The 21,307-nt window shown below is 29.4% G+C and overlaps 2 protein-coding genes across 2 annotated transcripts; both read left to right on the top strand.

Annotated features, from left to right (window-relative positions):
* Positions 1–443: 443 nt before the first annotated feature.
* Positions 444–9,151, top strand: Hcf (Host cell factor). Its single transcript, XM_015520140.2, has 2 exons — positions 444–582; positions 3,681–9,151. Exon 2 carries the CDS (start codon positions 3,698–3,700, stop codon positions 6,494–6,496), a length of 2,799 nt encoding a protein of 932 aa, XP_015375626.1. The 5' UTR covers positions 444–582; positions 3,681–3,697; the 3' UTR covers positions 6,497–9,151.
* rdgBbeta (cytoplasmic phosphatidylinositol transfer protein 1) lies at positions 447–21,276 on the top strand. Its single transcript, XM_015520141.2, has 8 exons — positions 447–582; positions 13,286–13,434; positions 15,639–15,727; positions 16,621–16,628; positions 16,735–16,806; positions 17,192–17,290; positions 17,427–17,582; positions 19,350–21,276. The coding sequence occupies exons 1-8, from the start codon at positions 532–534 to the stop codon at positions 19,650–19,652; spliced, it is 927 nt and encodes a 308-aa protein (XP_015375627.1). The 5' UTR covers positions 447–531; the 3' UTR covers positions 19,653–21,276.
* Positions 21,277–21,307: the final 31 nt, after the last annotated feature.

Genomic DNA, 21,307 nt, shown 5'->3' with positions numbered 1-21,307 from the left:
CCGTCCGGTGCCCTTGTAAGATTCTCGTCGGGGGGCGCACTGGGCGCAGTGGCGCACTATTCACCCATCACCGACGCCGATACGATCACCCAAAACGCGGCGAGGCGGGAAAGCGTTTCGTTTTACGTTCCATGACGGTAGCCTCCGCCGGCGTCACCGCGGCTATCTGGGCGGTTCGCCCGGTGCAAGTTTGCAACTACACCGTACACCGACACCGCAGTGGGTACGCGTACCGTTCTTTGCCCCACGAAAATATTAAATAATATGGTCGGATAGCCGTGTTTTGTATATTTACATTTTTGCTGATCCGAGATTATTCACTGTTTTTGTTGTTTTTGTTTTTTTCGTCTCGTTTTGTCGCGTTCCGGCCAGTCCACCATATAGCAACCAAGCCACCGTTCAACGGACGCCGTTCCAAAACGGCCTTTCAAGAGCTCAACGTCCGCCACAGCCTTAGTCTTCGCCTCCGCCGCGGCCGAGCCCCGTAAATCTGAGCGCCCTGGGAGCCGCGCGCTTAACACCAGCAGCGCTATGGTCCTGATCAAGGAGTACCGAATCTGCATGCCGCTTACTGTCGACGAGGTAAGCAGAGTACACCACCAGCGGCGCAAGTCGTTCATGTATTTGATTATTTTGGCGGCACGTCTACCGGCGGCCGCCTACGGCCTGCTGTGAGATTTCGTATTGGACCCGCTGTTTTGGGCCTCCCGCCGAAACCGTGGGCCCCTTGTATTTTTTGATCGTTTTAACAATAATTCTCTATGAGCCCCTTATTCATCGTTTCTCTGTGTCCGTTGCAATGTTGTTGTGTGTTCCTACCTGCGATTTTGTTCCCGCGAGCCAAATTATGCCCTATGCCCTCTTCTCCCAAACACCGCCCCTTGCCCCCTCTTTCATCTGCGATCACAGTTTTCGGAGGGTAAGTTGACCAGTTGCCAACACTGCCAATTTCTTATGGGTTTCAATTTAATGTGGTGGTTTCAATGTCCTGTCCACTTCTGTTTTCACTATAATGGCATCCGACACTGGATAGATTGCTTCTGTTCATTAGCTCTTGTGTTTGTAATTGCTAATTTGTATCCATGTTTTGTCAGTTACTTGCTCATTTCATTGATAATGTTCTATACAATTGAAATCCTCCCCTAATGAGCTAATTTTTTATGTCAACTCTCAATAAATTGATATTATCGGTCAAATTATTTTCTTATGTATTTTTATTGAAATATATTTGGATAATATCTACCAATCTTAAAGGTTTGTTTGAATTGTTTATGATAATTTGTTGTTATTTATTAAAAGTATTCTTTTATGTTGGTTATTGGTGTTGAGTGGACATTTATTGTTTTAATGGACTGTACTTTTTTATATTAGTACATTTTAAGAGAAAAATAGTTTTGGTGCACTGTTTCTTAATTATATGACAATGAAAATACATTGGTAATTTTTAGAGTATCTTTATGATCTATGAAGAAGGACCTATTGAATAAATAAAGTGGTAGAAATAATAACTAAAATACATCATTAGTGCTTGGTGGGTATTTATTGCTTACTACCCTACCTACCTATTGGATAATAATAATAAAAAATGGAAGTCATCTAGAGAATACTCACTGAGACTAAAATATAGCATAGTATTAATTTTATAATACAAATTTAATTTTAAATTAATTTATATGGGTAGGTAAAGACTTATTATTTGTTCTTTAATTAATTTTGAGTCTGAATGATTTTAAAATAAGTGTATATGTGTATTAATGTTGTAAACATTTTTATTAGGTACTTATATAAATTTAAAAAATAGATAGCATACTACATAGATTTTGGAAAAGTAATTTTTTATTATTGACTCAAATTGATTTGTAAAACCATATTGATTAGGGAAATAACAATGAATATCTCACTACAAAATACTTAAGGTAATTATTGATACCTGTAATATTCAATTTATTAGTATAATTATATGTATTATTATACCTCATAGCTTATTATTTTCTTCCCAATATACCATCAATACGATATAGCATAATGTTTTTACCGTTTTAGTATTATTGATTTAATTGGATAAATTTATACTCTAATACTAAAGGTTTATACCTAGGTACTACTGTTTTGATATATCTGTATATCTGTATATTATGGTGACTATTTTTTACCTAGCTGTAGCTTTCCGTAAAAGGTCATCAATCAATATGTATATAGTAAATAAATTGAGCTTATCTACGCGGACATAAATGCACTGTAGTTATTTTTAGTATTTATCTTAAACATTCAATAGTTATTCTTCTGGCACATTAACCCTGTTTTATGTTGATTGTTTTGGTAGTAAAATAACTTTCAATTTTATTATAGTGTATACATGTATGAAAAAAAATAGATGATACCTACCAAAATTAAACATTTTATATTTAATAATATAAGTTTACACTAGTAAATTTGAATATCAGATATCGGTTTAATAAATATAAAAAGTAAGGTAAATGATATCATTACATACATTCAAAAAGTAGGTATATCATAATTTTATACCTAGTAAATAAAAATTATTAGTTAGTTTGATAAAATTAAACAGCTATTTATACTGGCATCTCCATAACTTAATTCAATATCTGCTTAAATGGGAATCTACAGTAAATTAATATGTACAAAAAATTAAAAACAAATTTCAGGCTTAAAGATGAAATCTGTTAATAGTTAAGACAAAAAAAAAAAAAACTAAAACAAAAAATCCTTTTAGACTAGATATATTTTATCAATAAATAATACATCTATAATTTCATATTTTGACCATGAATAAATAGGTGTAAATTATTTTTAATGATATGATATTTTTTAAATAAATTTATACATAATATGTAATAGTAAAATAACATTTGGTCATTTTAGAATTGTTTATATATTTATTAAGGTTTATTAAACTTTATTACTCATGCCCCTTATTTTGAATAAACCATTTTTTTTTTTTTACATTTATGGCTTTACCTATGTTTATTTTGTAAGGTTAATAGTTATTATGAAATAGACTGATGTTTGTTTCAGAATAGACATAAATAATAATTGAATTACAAATGTTTTTATTTTTGTACCTATGTACCTATTATAGATTTCATCATTGTTAAATATACTTACGGTAGATAATATTTAGTATTATAGTACCTACAAGTAATTTTATATTGTTATTAGTATATTTTATTTTGTGTATACAATTATGTACACATTTAATTAAGGAAAAATTAACTCAATGCAAAAATATTCTATAATAATCTACTATATTGTTTTATTATGTGTATAAATTGTTTATTTATGCTGTTGTTATCAATGATGTTAACATTTTTATTTTGTTCTTTGATTATGTGGTACCCTTCTTTTAAATTTTGATTGAATGGAAACTTTGGGATTTTTTTTATTTTCTAAAGATAAATTTAAAAAGTGGCTTTTATGATTTTTCAACTAATAATTGCAATTATTTCTACAAATGAAGGTAAGTATGTAAAAACAAACTTTGATTTAGATTAATTGAGCTTTTTGTATAATATATTATACTTATATTCACTATTTAGAAAATAAATCTAGTGTCCCCAAAGTTTCCAGTTCAGTTTGATTTATTTACTAGTAAAGATATGAATATTTTATACTATTTTTAACTAGTTTTTAATATTTTTGGTATTTTTTTTTTATTGCAGAATATAAAAAGAACATAATGTTGTTGAATACTGAACGTACAGATAAAATGGAGTTAAAACAAGACATTGTGCCTTCAACTCCAGTATTAAAATGGAAGAAAATTCTTGATCCTATTGGACCTCAACCGAGGCCTCGTCATGGGCATAGAGCAGTTGCTATTAAAGATCTTTTAATTGTTTTTGGTGGAGGAAATGAAGGAATAGTAGATGAACTACATGTTTATAATGCAGCCAATAACCAATGGTTTATACCTCAGACTTCTGGTGATATACCACCTGGGTGTGCTGCATATGGTCTAGTTGTAGATAATACTAGATTACTAATTTTTGGAGGTATGGTTGAATATGGAAAGTATTCAAATGAACTATATGAACTTCAAGCAAGTCGTTGGCATTGGAGTAAACTTCAGCCTAGACCTCCCCTTTATCATATGTCACCTTGCCCACGGCTTGGTCATAGTTTTACATTGATAGGTAACAAAGTTTACCTATTTGGAGGGTTAGCTAATGATAGCAATGATCCAAAAAATAATATACCACGATATTTAAATGATTTATATACATTAGATATATCTTCACCAGATGCCTTAGCCTGGGATATACCAGAAACAGTAGGCGATTTTCCACCTCCTCGAGAATCCCATACAGCAGTAGCTTATACTGACTCAAGAGGAAAATGTAAACTTATAATTTATGGTGGTATGAGTGGGTGTCGACTAGGAGATCTTTGGACATTAGATATAGATACTATGTCATGGAATAGACCTATTGTTTTGGGTCCTAAACCTCTACCAAGATCTTTGCACACAGCAGTGACAATAAAAAATAGAATGTTTGTTTTTGGCGGTTGGGTTCCATTCGTTGAAGAAGTCAAGTTACCTATACATGAAAAAGAATGGAAATGTACAAATCAATTAGCTTGTTTAAATTTAGAAACAATGACATGGGAGGAACTAAACATGGATATGAATGAAGACAATATGCCTAGAGCTAGAGCAGGTCATTGTGCTGCAAATATACAAACAAGAATGTATGTGTGGTCGGGTCGAGATGGATATAGAAAAGCATGGAATAATCAGGTTTGTTGTAAAGATTTATGGTATTTGGAAGTGGATAAACCACAAAAGTGCGCTAAAAATCAGTTGGTTCGTGCGTCTACTAATGCCTTAGAGATTGTATGGAATAGTGTACCGACTGCAGATGCTTATATTTTACAAATTCAAAAGTATGATCAGCCAGCTGATACTACAGCTCCAACTCCACCAACAATGATTGATTACTCATTGTTACCATTTTTAACACCAGAATTAGCTAAGAAAAACACTGATAATGATGATTGTCAGATTTTACCTACTACCAATACTAAAGCTGGTAGTCCTGCCAAACCAAATCAAATTATACAAATATTGCCCCAAGGGTCTACTGTTAACTCCTCTTCTTTAGTAAAAGATCAACAGTTCACTCCTGTTATTGCTCAAGCATCTGGAAATATGAAAATAAAAACTGTTCAAAGCACTAACGTTACACCATCATTACCCCAAAATTTGAAGGCAGCAAGTCCTGTTACACCAAAGACACCTGCATTTGTCAGTTCTCCTTCAATGGATATGCTATCAGATGCTGCCATGCATACTCTTGCTGCTGCTGCATCAGCTACTCAAAAGATTAAAACCTCCGTAGTAGTTTCTAAACAATCAGAACTTCCAAAACCTGTAATTAAGACTTCGAGTGCACCATTTAAAATTGTTCAAACACAAAGATCAATAAAAAATGTTATGTCGCCTGTAAACACTACGGTGCCACAACAACAAGCAGTTCGTATAACCGGCCCGGCCTTACAAACTTCAGTTGCTGGTACAGTTCTTAAAACGGGATCTAATGTTTTTGGAAAGCAAGTGATTTTCCAAAAACCTGGTGGTTCACAATCAAATTTTGTTACCTTAGTTAAGACCAGCCAAGGTAATCTCATTCAAGGTATTCCAGGAAAGATGATTGGAACTACTACACCAAATAAAAATATGCAACCATCTGTTCTAAAATTCATCAATCCTCCAATAAATCAACAAAGTAGTCCTATCAAATCAAATCAAACAATGAAAACGGTCCCATTAAAAACTGTTGGCGCAAGACTACCAGTTGCCGCCAATAAACCTACTATTGTTATTCAAAAAGGTAACCCAAATCGATCAGCATCCCCACAAATCATCATTGTAACAACTGGTTCGAATCTCAGGGGTATACAGACCTTTTCAGCCTCCCAGGCTAATATGACTAATCGCACCAGTGTAAGCAACTCACCTGTTCAAATGGTAATGGTATCATCAGGTGGCAATACACCAACAGGAAGTAAACCTATTACAATTACTATGGCTGGAACTGGTAATCGTAAAATGGTTACCTTAGGTAAATCAAATTTAACTGGTATGACAATAGGTGGTAAGCCTGTAACCCTTCAAATGGTTAGTGGCCAAAATAATATGGCTATCTTAACTTCAAATTCTGGTGGTAATGTTGTCCAGCTGAAGAACACAAATATTGTGAATTCACCAAGTACACCAAGATCTACTGCCATCAATCCCAAAGTACCATCCTCTGTCAAGCTATCCTCTGATTTACCGGCTAGTACAGAATCTGCACTTACTCAATTAGCTGTGGAAGCTGGTATCATCGATTCATCCAATAAAAGTAGTAATGACATGGAAGAATCAACCGATTTTTCCAAAGAACAATTAGAAAATCTCATTCGGGAAGAAGGAATTGAGAGTCTAGATGTTGATATGAACAGTGTGGAGGACGCCTCCAGTGTTATTGACTAATTATTTTTATTCTAATGGATTCAATAATTCATGGCTAATTTGTTTTATTTATAGTAAATTTTTTATTTTTTCTGCGTAATCCTGATTATTTCATTTAGCCTATCCCTAGCCTATGTACACTATATTTTTCATGAAATGTTTTTTTAATCACAGAAAAATATGGGTAGTTGTAATTTTATTATGTAAATACAATTTTGTATAATATATAATAACGTATGGTAAAAATGTTAATTTTCATGAATTATTTTGGTTTATATGAAACAATTGATGTTTTTTTTTAACATTCAATAGCCCAATTTGTTATTTCTGGTAAATTAAAGATTTAATTATGGGTAAGTTTTTATTCTTTGTTTATATTTATAATTATTTTGGCTCTTTCTGAATGTTAAGTTCATAATTTATAACCTAGTAGTTAGTACCTACTTTTAATGGGTTTAAAAATTTGTGTATTTAGTCGACAAAAAGAAACCACAACCCTTATAAGAAATAAATTATAATAACCAAGGTTGAATTATGACCAAAATGTTAGTATTTACAATTATTAGTTCTTATTTCTCTCCATATCTTGGCCTATTTTTATTATTTGTAAGTATTTTCGAAGTATAATATTAAGAATTAATGTTAGTTTAAATACACATAATAAGCGGTATTTACTTAATTAATAACAGAATTGAATAATTTTGAGTTAAGTTTGTGTTTTCACCCTTGTTTCCAACTCGTTTAATTTTAATTTTTTTGATATTAAATTTTATCTGAAATTTTTACTAAATCGATATCGGTTCAATAATATTTTTACTATGTAAATTGTTAGTGATTTCTGATTACACAACATTTGACTTTTACAACATTGTTAAAATTGTATAATAAACGGTATAATAATGTCTTAATATTAATAGTTTTTTCTTTCTGTCCCAAAAGTCGTTATTAAACCGTTAACGTAGATACCATTAAAAATAAAACATTTTGAAATGTATCCGTAGAAAAAAAATTCTATGCCTGTAAATAAATTGTATGCCACCTTTTGCGATAGGTTCATATAATATTGTTCGAGAGTTTTCAAACGCGTGCTGCAACCCGTCCCATTATATAATATTATGTCACTTTTGGTTACACGTCGATGACCGTTAAGATGTTAAAACCACAATTGTCCAAGGTTATTAGGTACGTTTCAAATCGTTGAATTGCAATCGGTTTTGCCTACTAACAATTAGTATCTCGTAAACATAACTATTTAAGTTTCTGGATGCTTCGAAAGGCATAACTAAATCCAACACCATTGTAACCAATTCTCGGGCGGTTTAGTATTTTTAACAAACGTTAGGTTATGTTCTATCAATATCAAACCGTCTAAATTACATTTCAAAATTATACCCTAACCGACTTTTGAAATTTGCATTTCATACGAGTTAGTATACGAAGATGCGCAGGTTATTTTAGACTGTTATATGGGCGTTACGTTATCATTAAAATATAATATTAGTAGGTATATCTACATAATGTTTTACAGACGGTGTATATTTTGTATTTTATTTCTCTTGGTACAATAATAATATAAGCATTGGTCTTGTGCGATTATTATTAATTTATTATTGTCGTCAATGGAATTCCGAATAAGAAAAATACTTTTTTTGCACCACTTTTATATACCAACTAGATCGTAACTGGTAATAGCTTTATAAGCGTTTGTCTTTCTATCGCGTAATGTTAGGATTTATACTTGTGTGCACAACAATCTTTATAGTGTGACTTATGAGTAATAACAGAGTTCATAACTACTATGGATCAATTATGAAACTGCACACATATCTTAATTTTCTTTCTATACACTAGGTACCTACTGCAGTGTACTTCAATGTCATTAAATCATTATTGTTCTGTGCTTGTTTAATGTGACTTAAGGCTCTGTATAGGTACGTTCATAAAATAGATATTTGGGCGTAGATTGTATGTACACCATTTGTGAAATCTGAATTTTATAGGTAAGACAAAACACATGAAGCTCCTGTTAATTATTTAAATTATGTTTATTAAAAACAAAAACTTTTTTCTTCAATCGTAATTCTGATTTGTAGACGCCTATATTGAATTCTTTTTATACGTAATTCTTTTTTTATTCTACATTTCACGCTTAGTTTAATATTAATTTTACTCAAGTAATATTCAATGTGAAAAGACCACAGAGGAACAACGTATCAATAGTCAATTTTTAGCTACAAGATTTTAAATGTTTAAAGTTTAAAATTATCTCGAGAATGGATTGTACTATCTAAAATCTATTTAAAAAAGTTTTGTCGTGTTTAACTATAATATTTTTATTGTTATTATCGTATTTTATTTTATAACACTTTCATATTAATTAGGGGAATAATATTTTAAGACTGAAAGGCGACATTTAGAAAAGAAATTGACTCGTGACGTTTTTCTTCTGTTCTTTTGCGTTTTAGATATTTTGTATGTAAGGACATAATACATATTTTCTAACTAATATTACATTGTTACCCATTAAAACTGAAGTAAATACCGTGAGTTTGTTGTACCTGTAGTTATAGTTTTTCATTACTTAAGAAATTACTTAGGAACGATCTTTATAACATAATATATATATATATATTTTTTAAACAATTAAAAACACGAATAAATTATTTTTAAATATTACTTATGCAGTTTATTTTTTTTGGTGTTATTTTTATGCGCAATAAAAAACAAATATTTTGAGTGTTATATAGCCATATCGTCAAATGGATATTATATTGAATAACAAAATACTATATGAGGATCTAATGACATTACTTATTACTTAAAATTAAAATTGTATTATAGAATGGAAACTTAAATGTATAATTTTTCAAGTTGATTTTTATGTGGGTAATCGGTGATGTAAATTGTAACTCAAGTACCTACAAATTATGTATTACCTAAAGTGTTGAAAATATACATTCAAAATTAATTTTATACATTATTCAATAATAAAAAGTAAAATATTGTATGGATTTTACATAGTACGTCTATCTATATTTAATAATGCAGTTCCTACCTGCTATCATGAATAAATGTCGAGTTTTATCGACAACAATAATAATGTGATAAAATTGTAATTTACATATTTATTGAAGTTAAAAATATAAGTAACCTACTCATTATCTTACAACTCCGTGGTTCAATAATATAGTATGTATGATACTTTTGTTATTGTGTAACGACTAACGATATGCTTTAACCTTTAACAATGGTTATAGTAACAACAAATAGTAATATTAATATGTTTGAAGTCATTTGATTAAAAATGAGACGTAAGCTCAAATAATGTGTAATGAAAAAATCCAAAAGAGTAGACTAAAACTAAATTATCAATTATAGTTTTTATGGTTTATATTAATTTTGGTTGTTGACAATAGATAAGATAAAAATTCTACATTAATTATGCCGTACGAACTTCATATGAATAATGTTTTTAATCTAATTTAAGTATATAATAATATGTATTATGACTGTTGTGTCTAAACATCGTTAAATACAATTTTATTATAATGGTTTCATTGGTTTTTCTTGAAATAAATAAAATATTTATCTATTAATTATGTAACTGATTTATACGAGGATTTATACAACTATACATTTATTCGAAATTATGTATAACTTCTATATCTGGCACGCGATAAAAATATTTAAGAGTAATACACATTATACTGTCAGTCTGGCATACCATGATGGATAATGAACAGTTTTTATATGGACTCCAAAATTAATGTACAATATATTTGATTGAAGCGATTTTTCTTTACCCTTGGCCCTTGAAGAAAAGTTGCACCTAAAAATTACGTATGGTTCAATATTTTGATAAATACTTTACTTTATGAGGTTCTTATTCCTTTTATGGACAAGGCAAGACCTTGCCAAGCAAATATAAAATTTACAATACCCTAAAAAAAGTAATGACCATAGCTGCATTCACGGCCCCGGGGCCATTGCTTTTGGTTAGGCCGACATTGAATTTATATTTATAGTGGGATAGTGAAGCGTGAAAATGGGAGGGGGTCCCGAGTTTACGAGTCATACCGAAATTCTATAGAAATGTTAGATTTTTGTTTGTCAAAAACCTATAAAAAAATGAATAAAACATAGACAGTGATAACATTTTTTTACCAAACAAATTTACATGTTTGTGCTACCTACCTACCATTTAAGATAATATTTATTTCAAGGATTTATTAACATTTCATTATAATATGATGGTCGATTTTTTACGTCGAATACCCCCTCTTTGGTCATACCAGCTGCTTACCAAACTGTTAAATCTGCTTTCTTTAGAACAGAATCTAATGTACTTACGAAAAGTAATATTTTTAGCTGAGATTATAGTCACCAGTCACCAATGTTATGACTTAATACTAAATCAATTAAACATCTTTATATTGAATTAAATTAATCACCTATATACTTATTTAGTAGTGATGACTGATGGCAGCAACTGTTTTCTAGCCTTAATATTATACGAATGAGAATAATATATGATGGGATATAGCTGCTATAATAGCAATCAAGTTTGGTTTGATCTATCTGTGCTAAATAATAATAATATTTTAGTACCGAAATTCAAATTAAATAGTAAAATTACAACATTCATATAGCTCATAAATTTAACTTAAAGTATACTAACGCCTAAAGTTGCTAGGAGCAGGATTAAAGTTGCTCAGCGCAATCACACCTGTTGCGCCCTACTAAAAATGCGGCCCTGGGTATAATATGTATTTGCAAGTTTGCAACCATGGTTTGTCTTTGTTGAATATAGTTTTATTATAAATTAATAATTCCTAGTTGTATCATTGATTATAAATAAATTAAAATTGATTGTATTTATAATAATTAGTGTTCTCATAACTGCGTGTAATACTTTTATACTTATCCTATATGATATATATGGCATATTTTGAAAATTATTTACTAAAAGAAAGCAAGTGAGTAGGCGCATTAAACTTATGTATGAAAATTCGAAGTTTATTTATCTACTTAATAGTAGTAATTAATATTCACATTTCATATAGGTATATAATATGGAACACGAAGCTAGTTAACGATAATGAATAAAAATATGGGTAGGTATAGGTACTATTTATTACTAAAATTAAGATAGGTAAAGATGTTTTATATACTATTAACATGTATATAAACATTGAACATACAACCTATGATCATAGTAATTTTTCTAAATTTTATACAGAATATATACTTTATAATTGTATACAATCATTACAATAACAATATAATGTGGAAATTTGGTTAAATTTAAATTATGAGGTGGAATTTTCATATTATATACCTGAATATACTTTTACATTTATTCGTACGGTTATTATTTATTTATTTCATTTTTTTGTCAATTATTTACTGTTTTGTTGCCAATCATTAATCAATAAAATTTGATTTTTGATTCAATATATTTTGGTAATATATATTGCAATTAAAAACAAACTGTTTTATTTCCAACTTTACATTACATACAAAGATAAAATAATTATTTTAATATTTATCGACAATATAGGTTTAGCATGAACAACTTTAACACTTATAAAATTAAAAAAAATTAACATTGTGTCGGTAAAACAGTAAAAGGATATAATTAAATTTGACAATTTAAATTATTATGCTGTCTTTGTAAAAAAACAATATTCTATGAAGTTTTCACTAAAAATATTTTACTTTTTATATATTTTTTCTCTACCTAAATTGTCAATGAAAATGAAAAGTCCATTTCACCTATTACAAAAATACAGTTATTACAGAAATAGGTTTAGGCGTTTGGCGTTTCTTAGAAAGTAGGAAGGCAGTGTTTTAAACTTATTCTCCTAACCACTCACTGAACAAATAATTCATCGAACCAAAGGTTGATTACTACCTAATAAGTATCGAATAATCAAGTTCTTAAAATAATAGTTACCTACGTATCTTTATACGTAATTGTTATTTTGTGTTTAGTTAAAATAAAACTAAGTAAATATTTTAGAGTAGGTAATATTACTCCATGGAAAATAAACGCCATACGTGGATTTTTTTAAATTATTTATAATAAATAATAATACATAAATACATAATATATTTGACAATCTCCTAAAAAAATAAAATTATGTATCATATCTGATAAATTCTCACAATCTGAAATTAGCATTCTGTTATTACATCTACGTATAATATCTAGCTAACGTAGATATTCCATCCATCTGTCTTTGGAAAACAAGATAAAGTTACAATAGACTCAACGAAGCGGCGATTACGATAAGGTTTATACACCTATGACCTATATAGTTTGATGAAATGTATAGTATTAGATATTATATATTGGTTCAAACCTTCAAACTACTGTTTTTGTTTTTTTCTACGTCGATTTCGATTCATTCGAGTTTACAAAAAAAATTACTGACTGATAATTTTTGGATATACTGATAAAACATTGACCATTGTCACATTTACAGTATTACGGGTCTGTGGGAGTGTAGGTATATTTTTGATTTTTATAATATGGAAATTTGAAAGAGCTTTAGTGTACGGTTATCAATTCAAACCGCGAACGAGTATAAACGGTAAAAATGAATGCATTTTTAGAAATCAACTAGATTTTTTTGCCGATAAATCAGTAGGTAGGTACCTACTACGTTTTCGGAGTTATAGTAAAATTGTAAGTGCAATAATGCATTTACTAATAACGTATTAGTTAGGTACATATTATAAATAATAATATGTAAGGGCAGTGACAGTCTTTAACTAATGGTTTAAACAAATATTTTTATTTTCTAGTATCACGTTGGTCAACTTTACATGATTGCCAGGCACAGCTACGAACAGACGGAAAACGGAGAAGGCGTAGAGACCATAATCAATGCTCCTTGCGAAGATCCCGTCCATGGAAAAGGGCAATTTACTGAAAAAAGGATACATTTGTCAAAGTAATCTTATATCTACCTATCTATTACATTACACACAAACTTTATGTCTTATGGCCTATGGGTGTACTGTTGATTTAACTCCCAGGGCCGGATTGGTTAGGTGAGCTACCGGAAAATTTCGGTGGGCCGCTCAAAAAAAAATTTCGATCGCAAATGTTAGGGCAATTATTTCATAACACAAATTTGAATACATTTATTTAACTCTGTGCGCTACGTCAAATCTAGATCAATTTATACATTTTTATTTGAAAAAGGCCCCTTTTATGGCCGGTTAAAAAACTAAAACTCGGCGGGCCGATACCTTGTCTATCCGGCACTGACTGAGTCTAACAGTTTTGATTTTATAATATTACTGGATATACCTCTACAATACTATATTGTAGGTACCTTTACAGTTATACATTTTTTTTTATAAATATCATGGTAATAATTAATTGAAAATTACATCGATTCGTATGAGAAAATTACAAGGTAAACACTGGTGATAGTTATTTGTTGTCATTTACCATAAGTACAAAATGAAATGTTTATCTTATCGAGTCAAAATAATTATGTTCCTGTGGTATCCAAAAACTGGAATTTCAGTATAAATAGGAACACAAATAGTTTTTTTCATACATCTATAACTTATGACTTATGACATTGCGGATATAAGTTACCATGTTTTATTATCTGTACATCTAAAACAAATACCTAACTTAAATTCGATCATTTACATTATTTACAACTCTGTTAACATTAGTTTTATTATTTAGTATTTTTATTAGTTGAAAATGTAAAATAATGCACCAATGTAATCATGTGTGTTGAATGATTATAAATGACTTTCACCAATGTTTACCTTGTAGTTTTCTCATACGAATCGACGTGTCACACCATTTTAGATTATGAGCGGAGCGATGAATGTATTGATTTTACCATGATGTGTGTTTTTTTTTTTTTTTTTTTTTTGTGTCTGTCCGTTTTGGGGCAGTAAAAATGCTTCGATTTTTGACTTCAGTACCTCGTTCGATCAGAAAGTGAATCTAGTTGGTACTTTGGGGGGTCAAAAGTAAAAAATGCTTAATACTTTTCTAAATAATTGAGAAAAACAAACTAAAAATTAAGGGAAAAACGGGAAATTTTACGCACACTCATTTTTCGACAACATCGATTTTGGTTTTTGATGTAATTTTAAAATAAATGACCATAGATACATGAAATTTTCACCTAATGTTTATATAAGTATATTCTATCCACCATGCAATTTTCAAAAAATGTCGACTTAAGTTGATCTATTCATAGGCATTTCAAATTTTCGATCATTATTAGTTTTTTTAAAATTAATATCGATAAAAATTTATTTGTTAGGCAGAAAAGCTTGAAAATTTAATACAAGGCTCTTAACATATTGTTACAATAGCAGTTGAAAAAATAAAAGAAATTCATAGTCACAATTTTTTTTTATAAGCATTCAAAGTTTGAATTTTGATAACATATGTAAAAATCACGAAAATTCGCAAATTATTTCAAACTAGAAATTCATAAATATTTTTCTTTTTAAATCTAAGATTTGAAAATTTTTAATAATCTATAATATATCCTAGACAGATAAACCGTCTTCGCTCAGAATCGTTTTTTTGTATACAATGATATAATATCATTGGATTCAAATTTAATTCAATCCATTACAGTAACCCACTTGTAACCTACTGTACAGCAGAGCGACATACACGACTTACCCGCTTTTTTTTTTTTTTAAAGTATAGAGAGTATAAGAATACTCATATACTAGTTACCTCAACCATTTAAGAAACACCATGTATATCAATGCCTTCAGGAGGTGACTAGGAATGAAAATTTGCCTCGAGGAAATAGAAAATAATAATAGTTACAAATAATAAAACATTTTATACGTTATTTACCTAAATGTATTCAAACAGCCCAAATGTTCGCAGCACCCGCCACTCCTCTAGCCAGTCCACCCCTGAATATTTATATTATTTTTAAGTCAATACTAAATTAATACTAATTTATAATTACTATACTTTAATGTCGAAGTCGTTATCAATTTATAAATACTTAATCGTTATATATTTTTAATTTTATCACGTGTTTACTGATTAGGTAGGTACTAGGTACCGTTTCTTGTGTTTTTGTAAGTGTAGTTTAAGAGCAAAGAATATAATTGAAAAAAAATTAAAATTTTTAATTATTTTTTTCAGTCGTTTACCATATTGGATTCAAGCGATCATTCCAAAACTATTTTACATCATTGAAAAATCGTGGAACTATTATCCTTTCACGATCACAGGTATTATTGATTAATATATATATTATTTTAAATAATTTTGTACCTATATTATAGTTAGTACATTCTACAGTTATAATATTTAAATAAAGTCTTAAAGCGAGTAAATCCAGTAGGTACGGTGCATTATACAGTAAATTATATTAAGAAATTAATTGATAATTCTTTTATAACGAGCAGTATAGTCTTTGAATTGTAAATTAACTTTGTAAAATATTAAATAATTACTAACTTGTTGATGATTATTATAATATAAAATCAACTTGTTATAAAAATAACCAGAAAAAAATAATTATCAGATACTGATGTGAATAAAGGTTAAAAAAAAATATAATTTATCGATATGAAAAAATCCTTAAATTTTGACGAAATTGATTTTGGTGTATATATATTGTATATACTATACAGAATACGTATAATGTATTTGCTATTGATTTTGTAATAATATACCTACATATAATATAATATGTACGAGTATAATATAGATACATGTCATACATTGTAGACATTTAAAAAAACCTAAGATTCTAGTGATAATTGAATTTACCATATACATATATAGATTTAGAGTAATGCACAAATTATTATGTATAGGTACTTAATACTTAGGTATTGATAACATACATTAATTTGTTGTATTTTACACCCGACTGGACAAAATACTAAAATACTACGAAATATTTAAGACCAATATACAAATTATACATCTGTGTTGTAACATGGGTACTTGGCTCATGACACATAGCGTATGCATGCACAGTTTTACGGTATTGTAGTTATTTAACAGTTAAACTTAACATATAAAGTTTAATATGCTTAGAATAGTTTAATACATAACAATATAATATGTTTCTTTTGGTTGGTTTCATGTCTGCGCCCGGAAATTGGATTTTCAGAATATACTGTAAGTACCGAATCGTGACGATTAAAATATAATATTAGATATCTCAAGATCAAGCTTGTTTTTTTTTAAATTCAATTAATATTTATCCTTTGTTTTTTTCCGACAGTGCTCGTTTATTCCGAAGTTGAGCGTTACTATCCACACGAAATTCGAAGATAACTCAGGAACGACAGAAAATGTAATTATTAGTTGTTAAAATATTTATTTTTTTTTTTTATTGGAGTGTCGAGACTTCGACAACAATGAACAAGGGCCATTAGCCTGTGGAACTGTGGGAGAAGGAACTGTTGGTTTTGGTACTCGTGGGTGTTTTTGGCAGAATTTCGAATTGGCACCCGTAGGTTTCTACCATGCTCCGGTGGAGGGTGGCGGCCTCTCCAGACAGCATGAACTGCTCGGAAAGCGATGCCGCCCATATGACCGGGATTCGAGCCGGTGACGGTGCGCAGCCACTACAATCTGCTCGGCCACTACACACTCCCCTGTTAAAATATCATATTAATTATTTTTGCACACATTGCGTGTTCTACATTTAAAATGTTGTTGTTGCATAAAATTTATAGTGCCTCGGGTTGACCGGCGAGAAGTTAGTGGAAAGAGTTGTGGATTTCGTGGACATCGCGTACGACGAAGTCAGTCCAAAACACTATAAAGAGGAAGAGGTACCTATAATTATAATTGTGCGAAATTATTATATATATATATATTATATTATTATAACTTGTAAAAGTGTAATTATAATATTTATATAGACATATTTGATCATATAATTGTATGTGTGTTCAATGTTGTTTATAGGATCTGAAGTTTTTCCAATCGAAAAAGACCATGAGGGGTCCCCTGCCGGAAAATTGGAAAAATACAACTTCACCGATAATGTGCTCGTATAAAGTGGTTGAGGCATCGTTCGAGGTGTGGGGTATTCAATCCAAGGCCGAAGAGTATATTCAAAAAGTAAATATAAAATATGTTTACTTTCAATATTAGTGTCATACAATTATGTAGTATTGTAGCTATTGGAGCCCTGCAGTAGTTGTAGAAAAAATGCTTTATAAACTGTGATAATATTATTATAAAAAAATATTCTGTGATTGGTAATAAATAATACCTATTTTATAATTGTCATCATTCATAAATAGGTAAGTATTAAATAATAAAATATTTTTCTATTTCTAGTTTAAGACTATATATTTGTAAATAATTTATAATTATTATTGTCATTGGGTAGGTACACTAATAATTTAACTTTAGGTATGATTATATGGCACTTAAAATACCTATATAAGTGCCATGTAATTATGTTTAGTTAATTTATATCTACCATCAGGGCTCATTCGGGATATTAGTGTTAGTGTATTACATATCGGGGGATGGCCTGAAGAAAATCTTCGTTAATTCAAATCCCAAATTGCCACTTTGTAAATGCTAAATTATAGGTAGTATTTACTTCGTTTTTAACCCGAATATAGTTATAAACGAACGACAACAATATTCCAGCGAATTTCGCAATTTTCTTTTCCTTTATTTGTACAATTTATTGAAAAATTGGAACATAGTTAATACTAAAAATATTGTGATAATATTATTGTTATAATAATATTGAATTTATTACCTATACAATTAATTGTAATATTTAAATAATCTATTTTCAATGGTATTATATAACATGATACATAAATGTAATATATCTTTAAACAAGTCACTGCATATATATGCACTAGATGTAGGGAACTTGAATTGAGGGGGTGAAGTGAAAGGTGAAATTATTTCAAATATAAAGAAATCATATATTTTTTTTTTCACAATTTGAAAAATATGATTTTATAAAAGATAATAATATAGTGTGTGCGTTTAATGTAAAACATAGATTATATGAAACCTATATTGTTACCTAACCTGCAAAGTTATAAAATATAAGTATAACTAGTATAAGCAATACATGATACTAATATAGGATACCTCCGGATTTTTAGAAAATAATTTAAGTTCTGAAAGTAATAAACGTCGGGAACTAGAATTTATCTACACTAGAATATATAATCCCATCATAAAAACATAGTCATTAAGCAATAGAGTTTAACGGTGTCAGTAATGAGAGGATGGAACTATGACCTTTTTTTGAATATTCATAATAATATTTTTGATGATCAAGTAGTGCATGTAAAAATCAGTCGCCACTGACGCGAAATGATTACATTTAATAATTAAACACATAGGTGGTTTTGATGTACGATCCATTTTTTTTTGTTTGTAAAAACTGTTTAAAATTCGATAAAAATATTTCAAAACCAAAATTATATGTCTTAAGTCTTAAGTTCATAGTTGAATATTAGGAAATTAGTCGATTTGGCTAGTTTTGCACAGAATTTACAGGGAAAAAATGGAACATATAATATTATCTCTGATAAGTCTGAAACAAAATATTCAAAATGTATGATTTTTTTATTTTACGTATTATAAAATAATATATCATACAGATACTAGTATTAGTAATAAATAATGATAATAATAATATGTGTCTATAGTTTCATATAATAAGTAGAAGTTATGTTTGAAAACTATAATTGTGGTATGCTTGAGTGAACGGAGTCCATACGTGTTTTAATGATTTTTGTTTCTAAATTACATAATATTACATGAATAAAATTTGTTAATTTCTTGTAGACCAATAAATAATAATTAAAATGAAAAATTCTAAGTAACGACTTGTATCTTTCGCAGACAATTCGTGAGATCTTGTTGCTCGGTCACCGTCAAGCGTTCGCGTGGATCGACGACTGGATATCGATGACGATCGCAGACGTGCGCACTTATGAGTGCGAAATGCAACGTAAGACCAACACCAAAGTGAACGCCTGTGTGTCGGACGCCGAGGCCGGAGAAAAACCAACGGCGTTGGATGGCGAAGATGGCAGCGGCGGACTCAAGTCTCCTAAATCTTTTTCACCACTGACTAATCTGTTCTCTCCGTCATCGTCGTCCTCGTCATCCGGTCAAAACAATACCTCTTGGTTTTCTTGGTGATGACGTTGACATCGAAACGTCTTAGCCGATTACGTAAAATAACCTATATATTGGACTACAATACGCAATTTTTTTTCTCATTTTCCACTATTCGAATTTCACTTTTGGATGAGCTTTAATAACCTATCTTATTTCATACATTATAATTAAAATTTAACTCTTTAAACGACACGTATTCCTACTTTTCGCTTTTCGTATATATGTTTATAATATATACGTAATAATATTTTCTTATAAACATTTCACTGCTTACAAATTATTTATCGATCAAAGTATTTCGTCTTATTCATTTTTCTTTATTTTTTTTTACATTAGTTATCGATCGTTTTTTTTTTCAAATAGTTTTTACGTCATATTACATGCAGCAGTATTTAACAATATTTTTAGAATACATTTTTGATAGAATCATTGACTGCATAATATTATAGAGAAACAATTCTCTAAATAGAATGTACATATTTATTTTCATTGAGCCCCACCTTAATATATATTGATTCAATACGCACCAACATCATTAATACGATTCGGAATGGGGTTTCTCGTTGAATCTATATACTTACACTGCAGCTGCTGTCTTGTATTGTTCGGTAGAGCATATTATTAAAATTACGATCAAAATGATAATATGCTTTACAATTGTCTTCAAACGAGAATCGTATTTCGTTCAACAACTATCGATTTCAATTAATACTACGAGTGTGTGCAGTATAAGTTAATTTTCAGTGTCTTTTAAATGCGTACCTACCTATATGAGGGATTAAAATAAAGTTTTAATTAGGGAGTGGATGAAAATAATTATTCTCAAAGTATTATTATTATTTATAATTTATATGATATTTATCACCTAAATAAAGATTGTATTGTAACTACTTTTTAATTAAATGCATTTGATATTCCAAAATATAATTCAACATAACAGTTATTATATTATGTACCTAGGTAGTTATCGAACGCATATCGAACATGATTTATTTTGTATTTAAAATGACATCACTATTAGAATAACTCCCTACCGTTGTACCTATCTGTATTGTATATTAATAATTAATATTATATGCACGTTGTAGGCACCAGTGAATTTTGTGCGGTGTATACACATAAAAATATATTATAATGGATTACCATTTACACCGATTTAACAATATAATATACTTACTTACTTGTATTATGTTCTATGAACGATGAACACTTCAGTATTGTCAAAATTCGTAGTATTCATTATTTAATTTTTTGTTACCTAACATGATCTTGTGTTTTTTTGTATGTTTAACTAAGTATGATGCTCTGAGACTTATTCTTAAAAGAAAATTTTGTAAGTACTTGTTCATTCTCATTATATTTTGTTGTTATTAACCTAGACAATTTATGTTTATTTTTTTAATATCAATCTAACACACTAATATTTGGGTAAAGTTGTTAATATAATATATTTTTAAGTAGATATCTAAACAAAACAAAACACGTTGGCCACATTGTGAGGAGCTTTTAAACCTTATATTGATAACATAATACAGGTAGATAGATACTTAGGTAGTAGGTACTAAGTCTACATTATATTCTAAAACGTGTACACCATGACTTTTTGATGCGATTGAACAATAAATATTGTCGTTTGTTAAAACAATATTATACCTACTGTTCATGTTTACCGAGTC

The sequence above is a fragment of the Diuraphis noxia genome, unplaced genomic scaffold, assembly GCF_037042655.1.
Source record: "Diuraphis noxia isolate RWA-SAM2 unplaced genomic scaffold, SU_Dnox_SAM2 contig0004, whole genome shotgun sequence".
Lineage (NCBI taxonomy): Eukaryota > Metazoa > Arthropoda > Insecta > Hemiptera > Aphididae > Diuraphis > Diuraphis noxia.
The sequence above is the reverse complement of the archived record's forward strand: the minus strand, read 5'-3'. Positions and strand labels throughout refer to the sequence as shown.

Bases quoted from the DNA above. Each gene is read 5' to 3' on its own strand.
- rdgBbeta (XM_015520141.2), top strand. From the start codon at position 532: ATGGTCCTGATCAAGGAGTACCGAATCTGCATGCCGCTTACTGTCGAC. The intron at 583-13,285 runs GTAAGCAGAGTA...TTTATTTTCTAG, and splicing joins TGCCGCTTACTGTCGACGAG to TATCACGTTGGTCAACTTTA. The intron at 17,583-19,349 runs GTAAATATAAAA...TATCTTTCGCAG, and splicing joins CCGAAGAGTATATTCAAAAA to ACAATTCGTGAGATCTTGTT.
- Hcf (XM_015520140.2), top strand. From the start codon at position 3,698: ATGTTGTTGAATACTGAACGTACAGATAAAATGGAGTTAAAACAAGAC.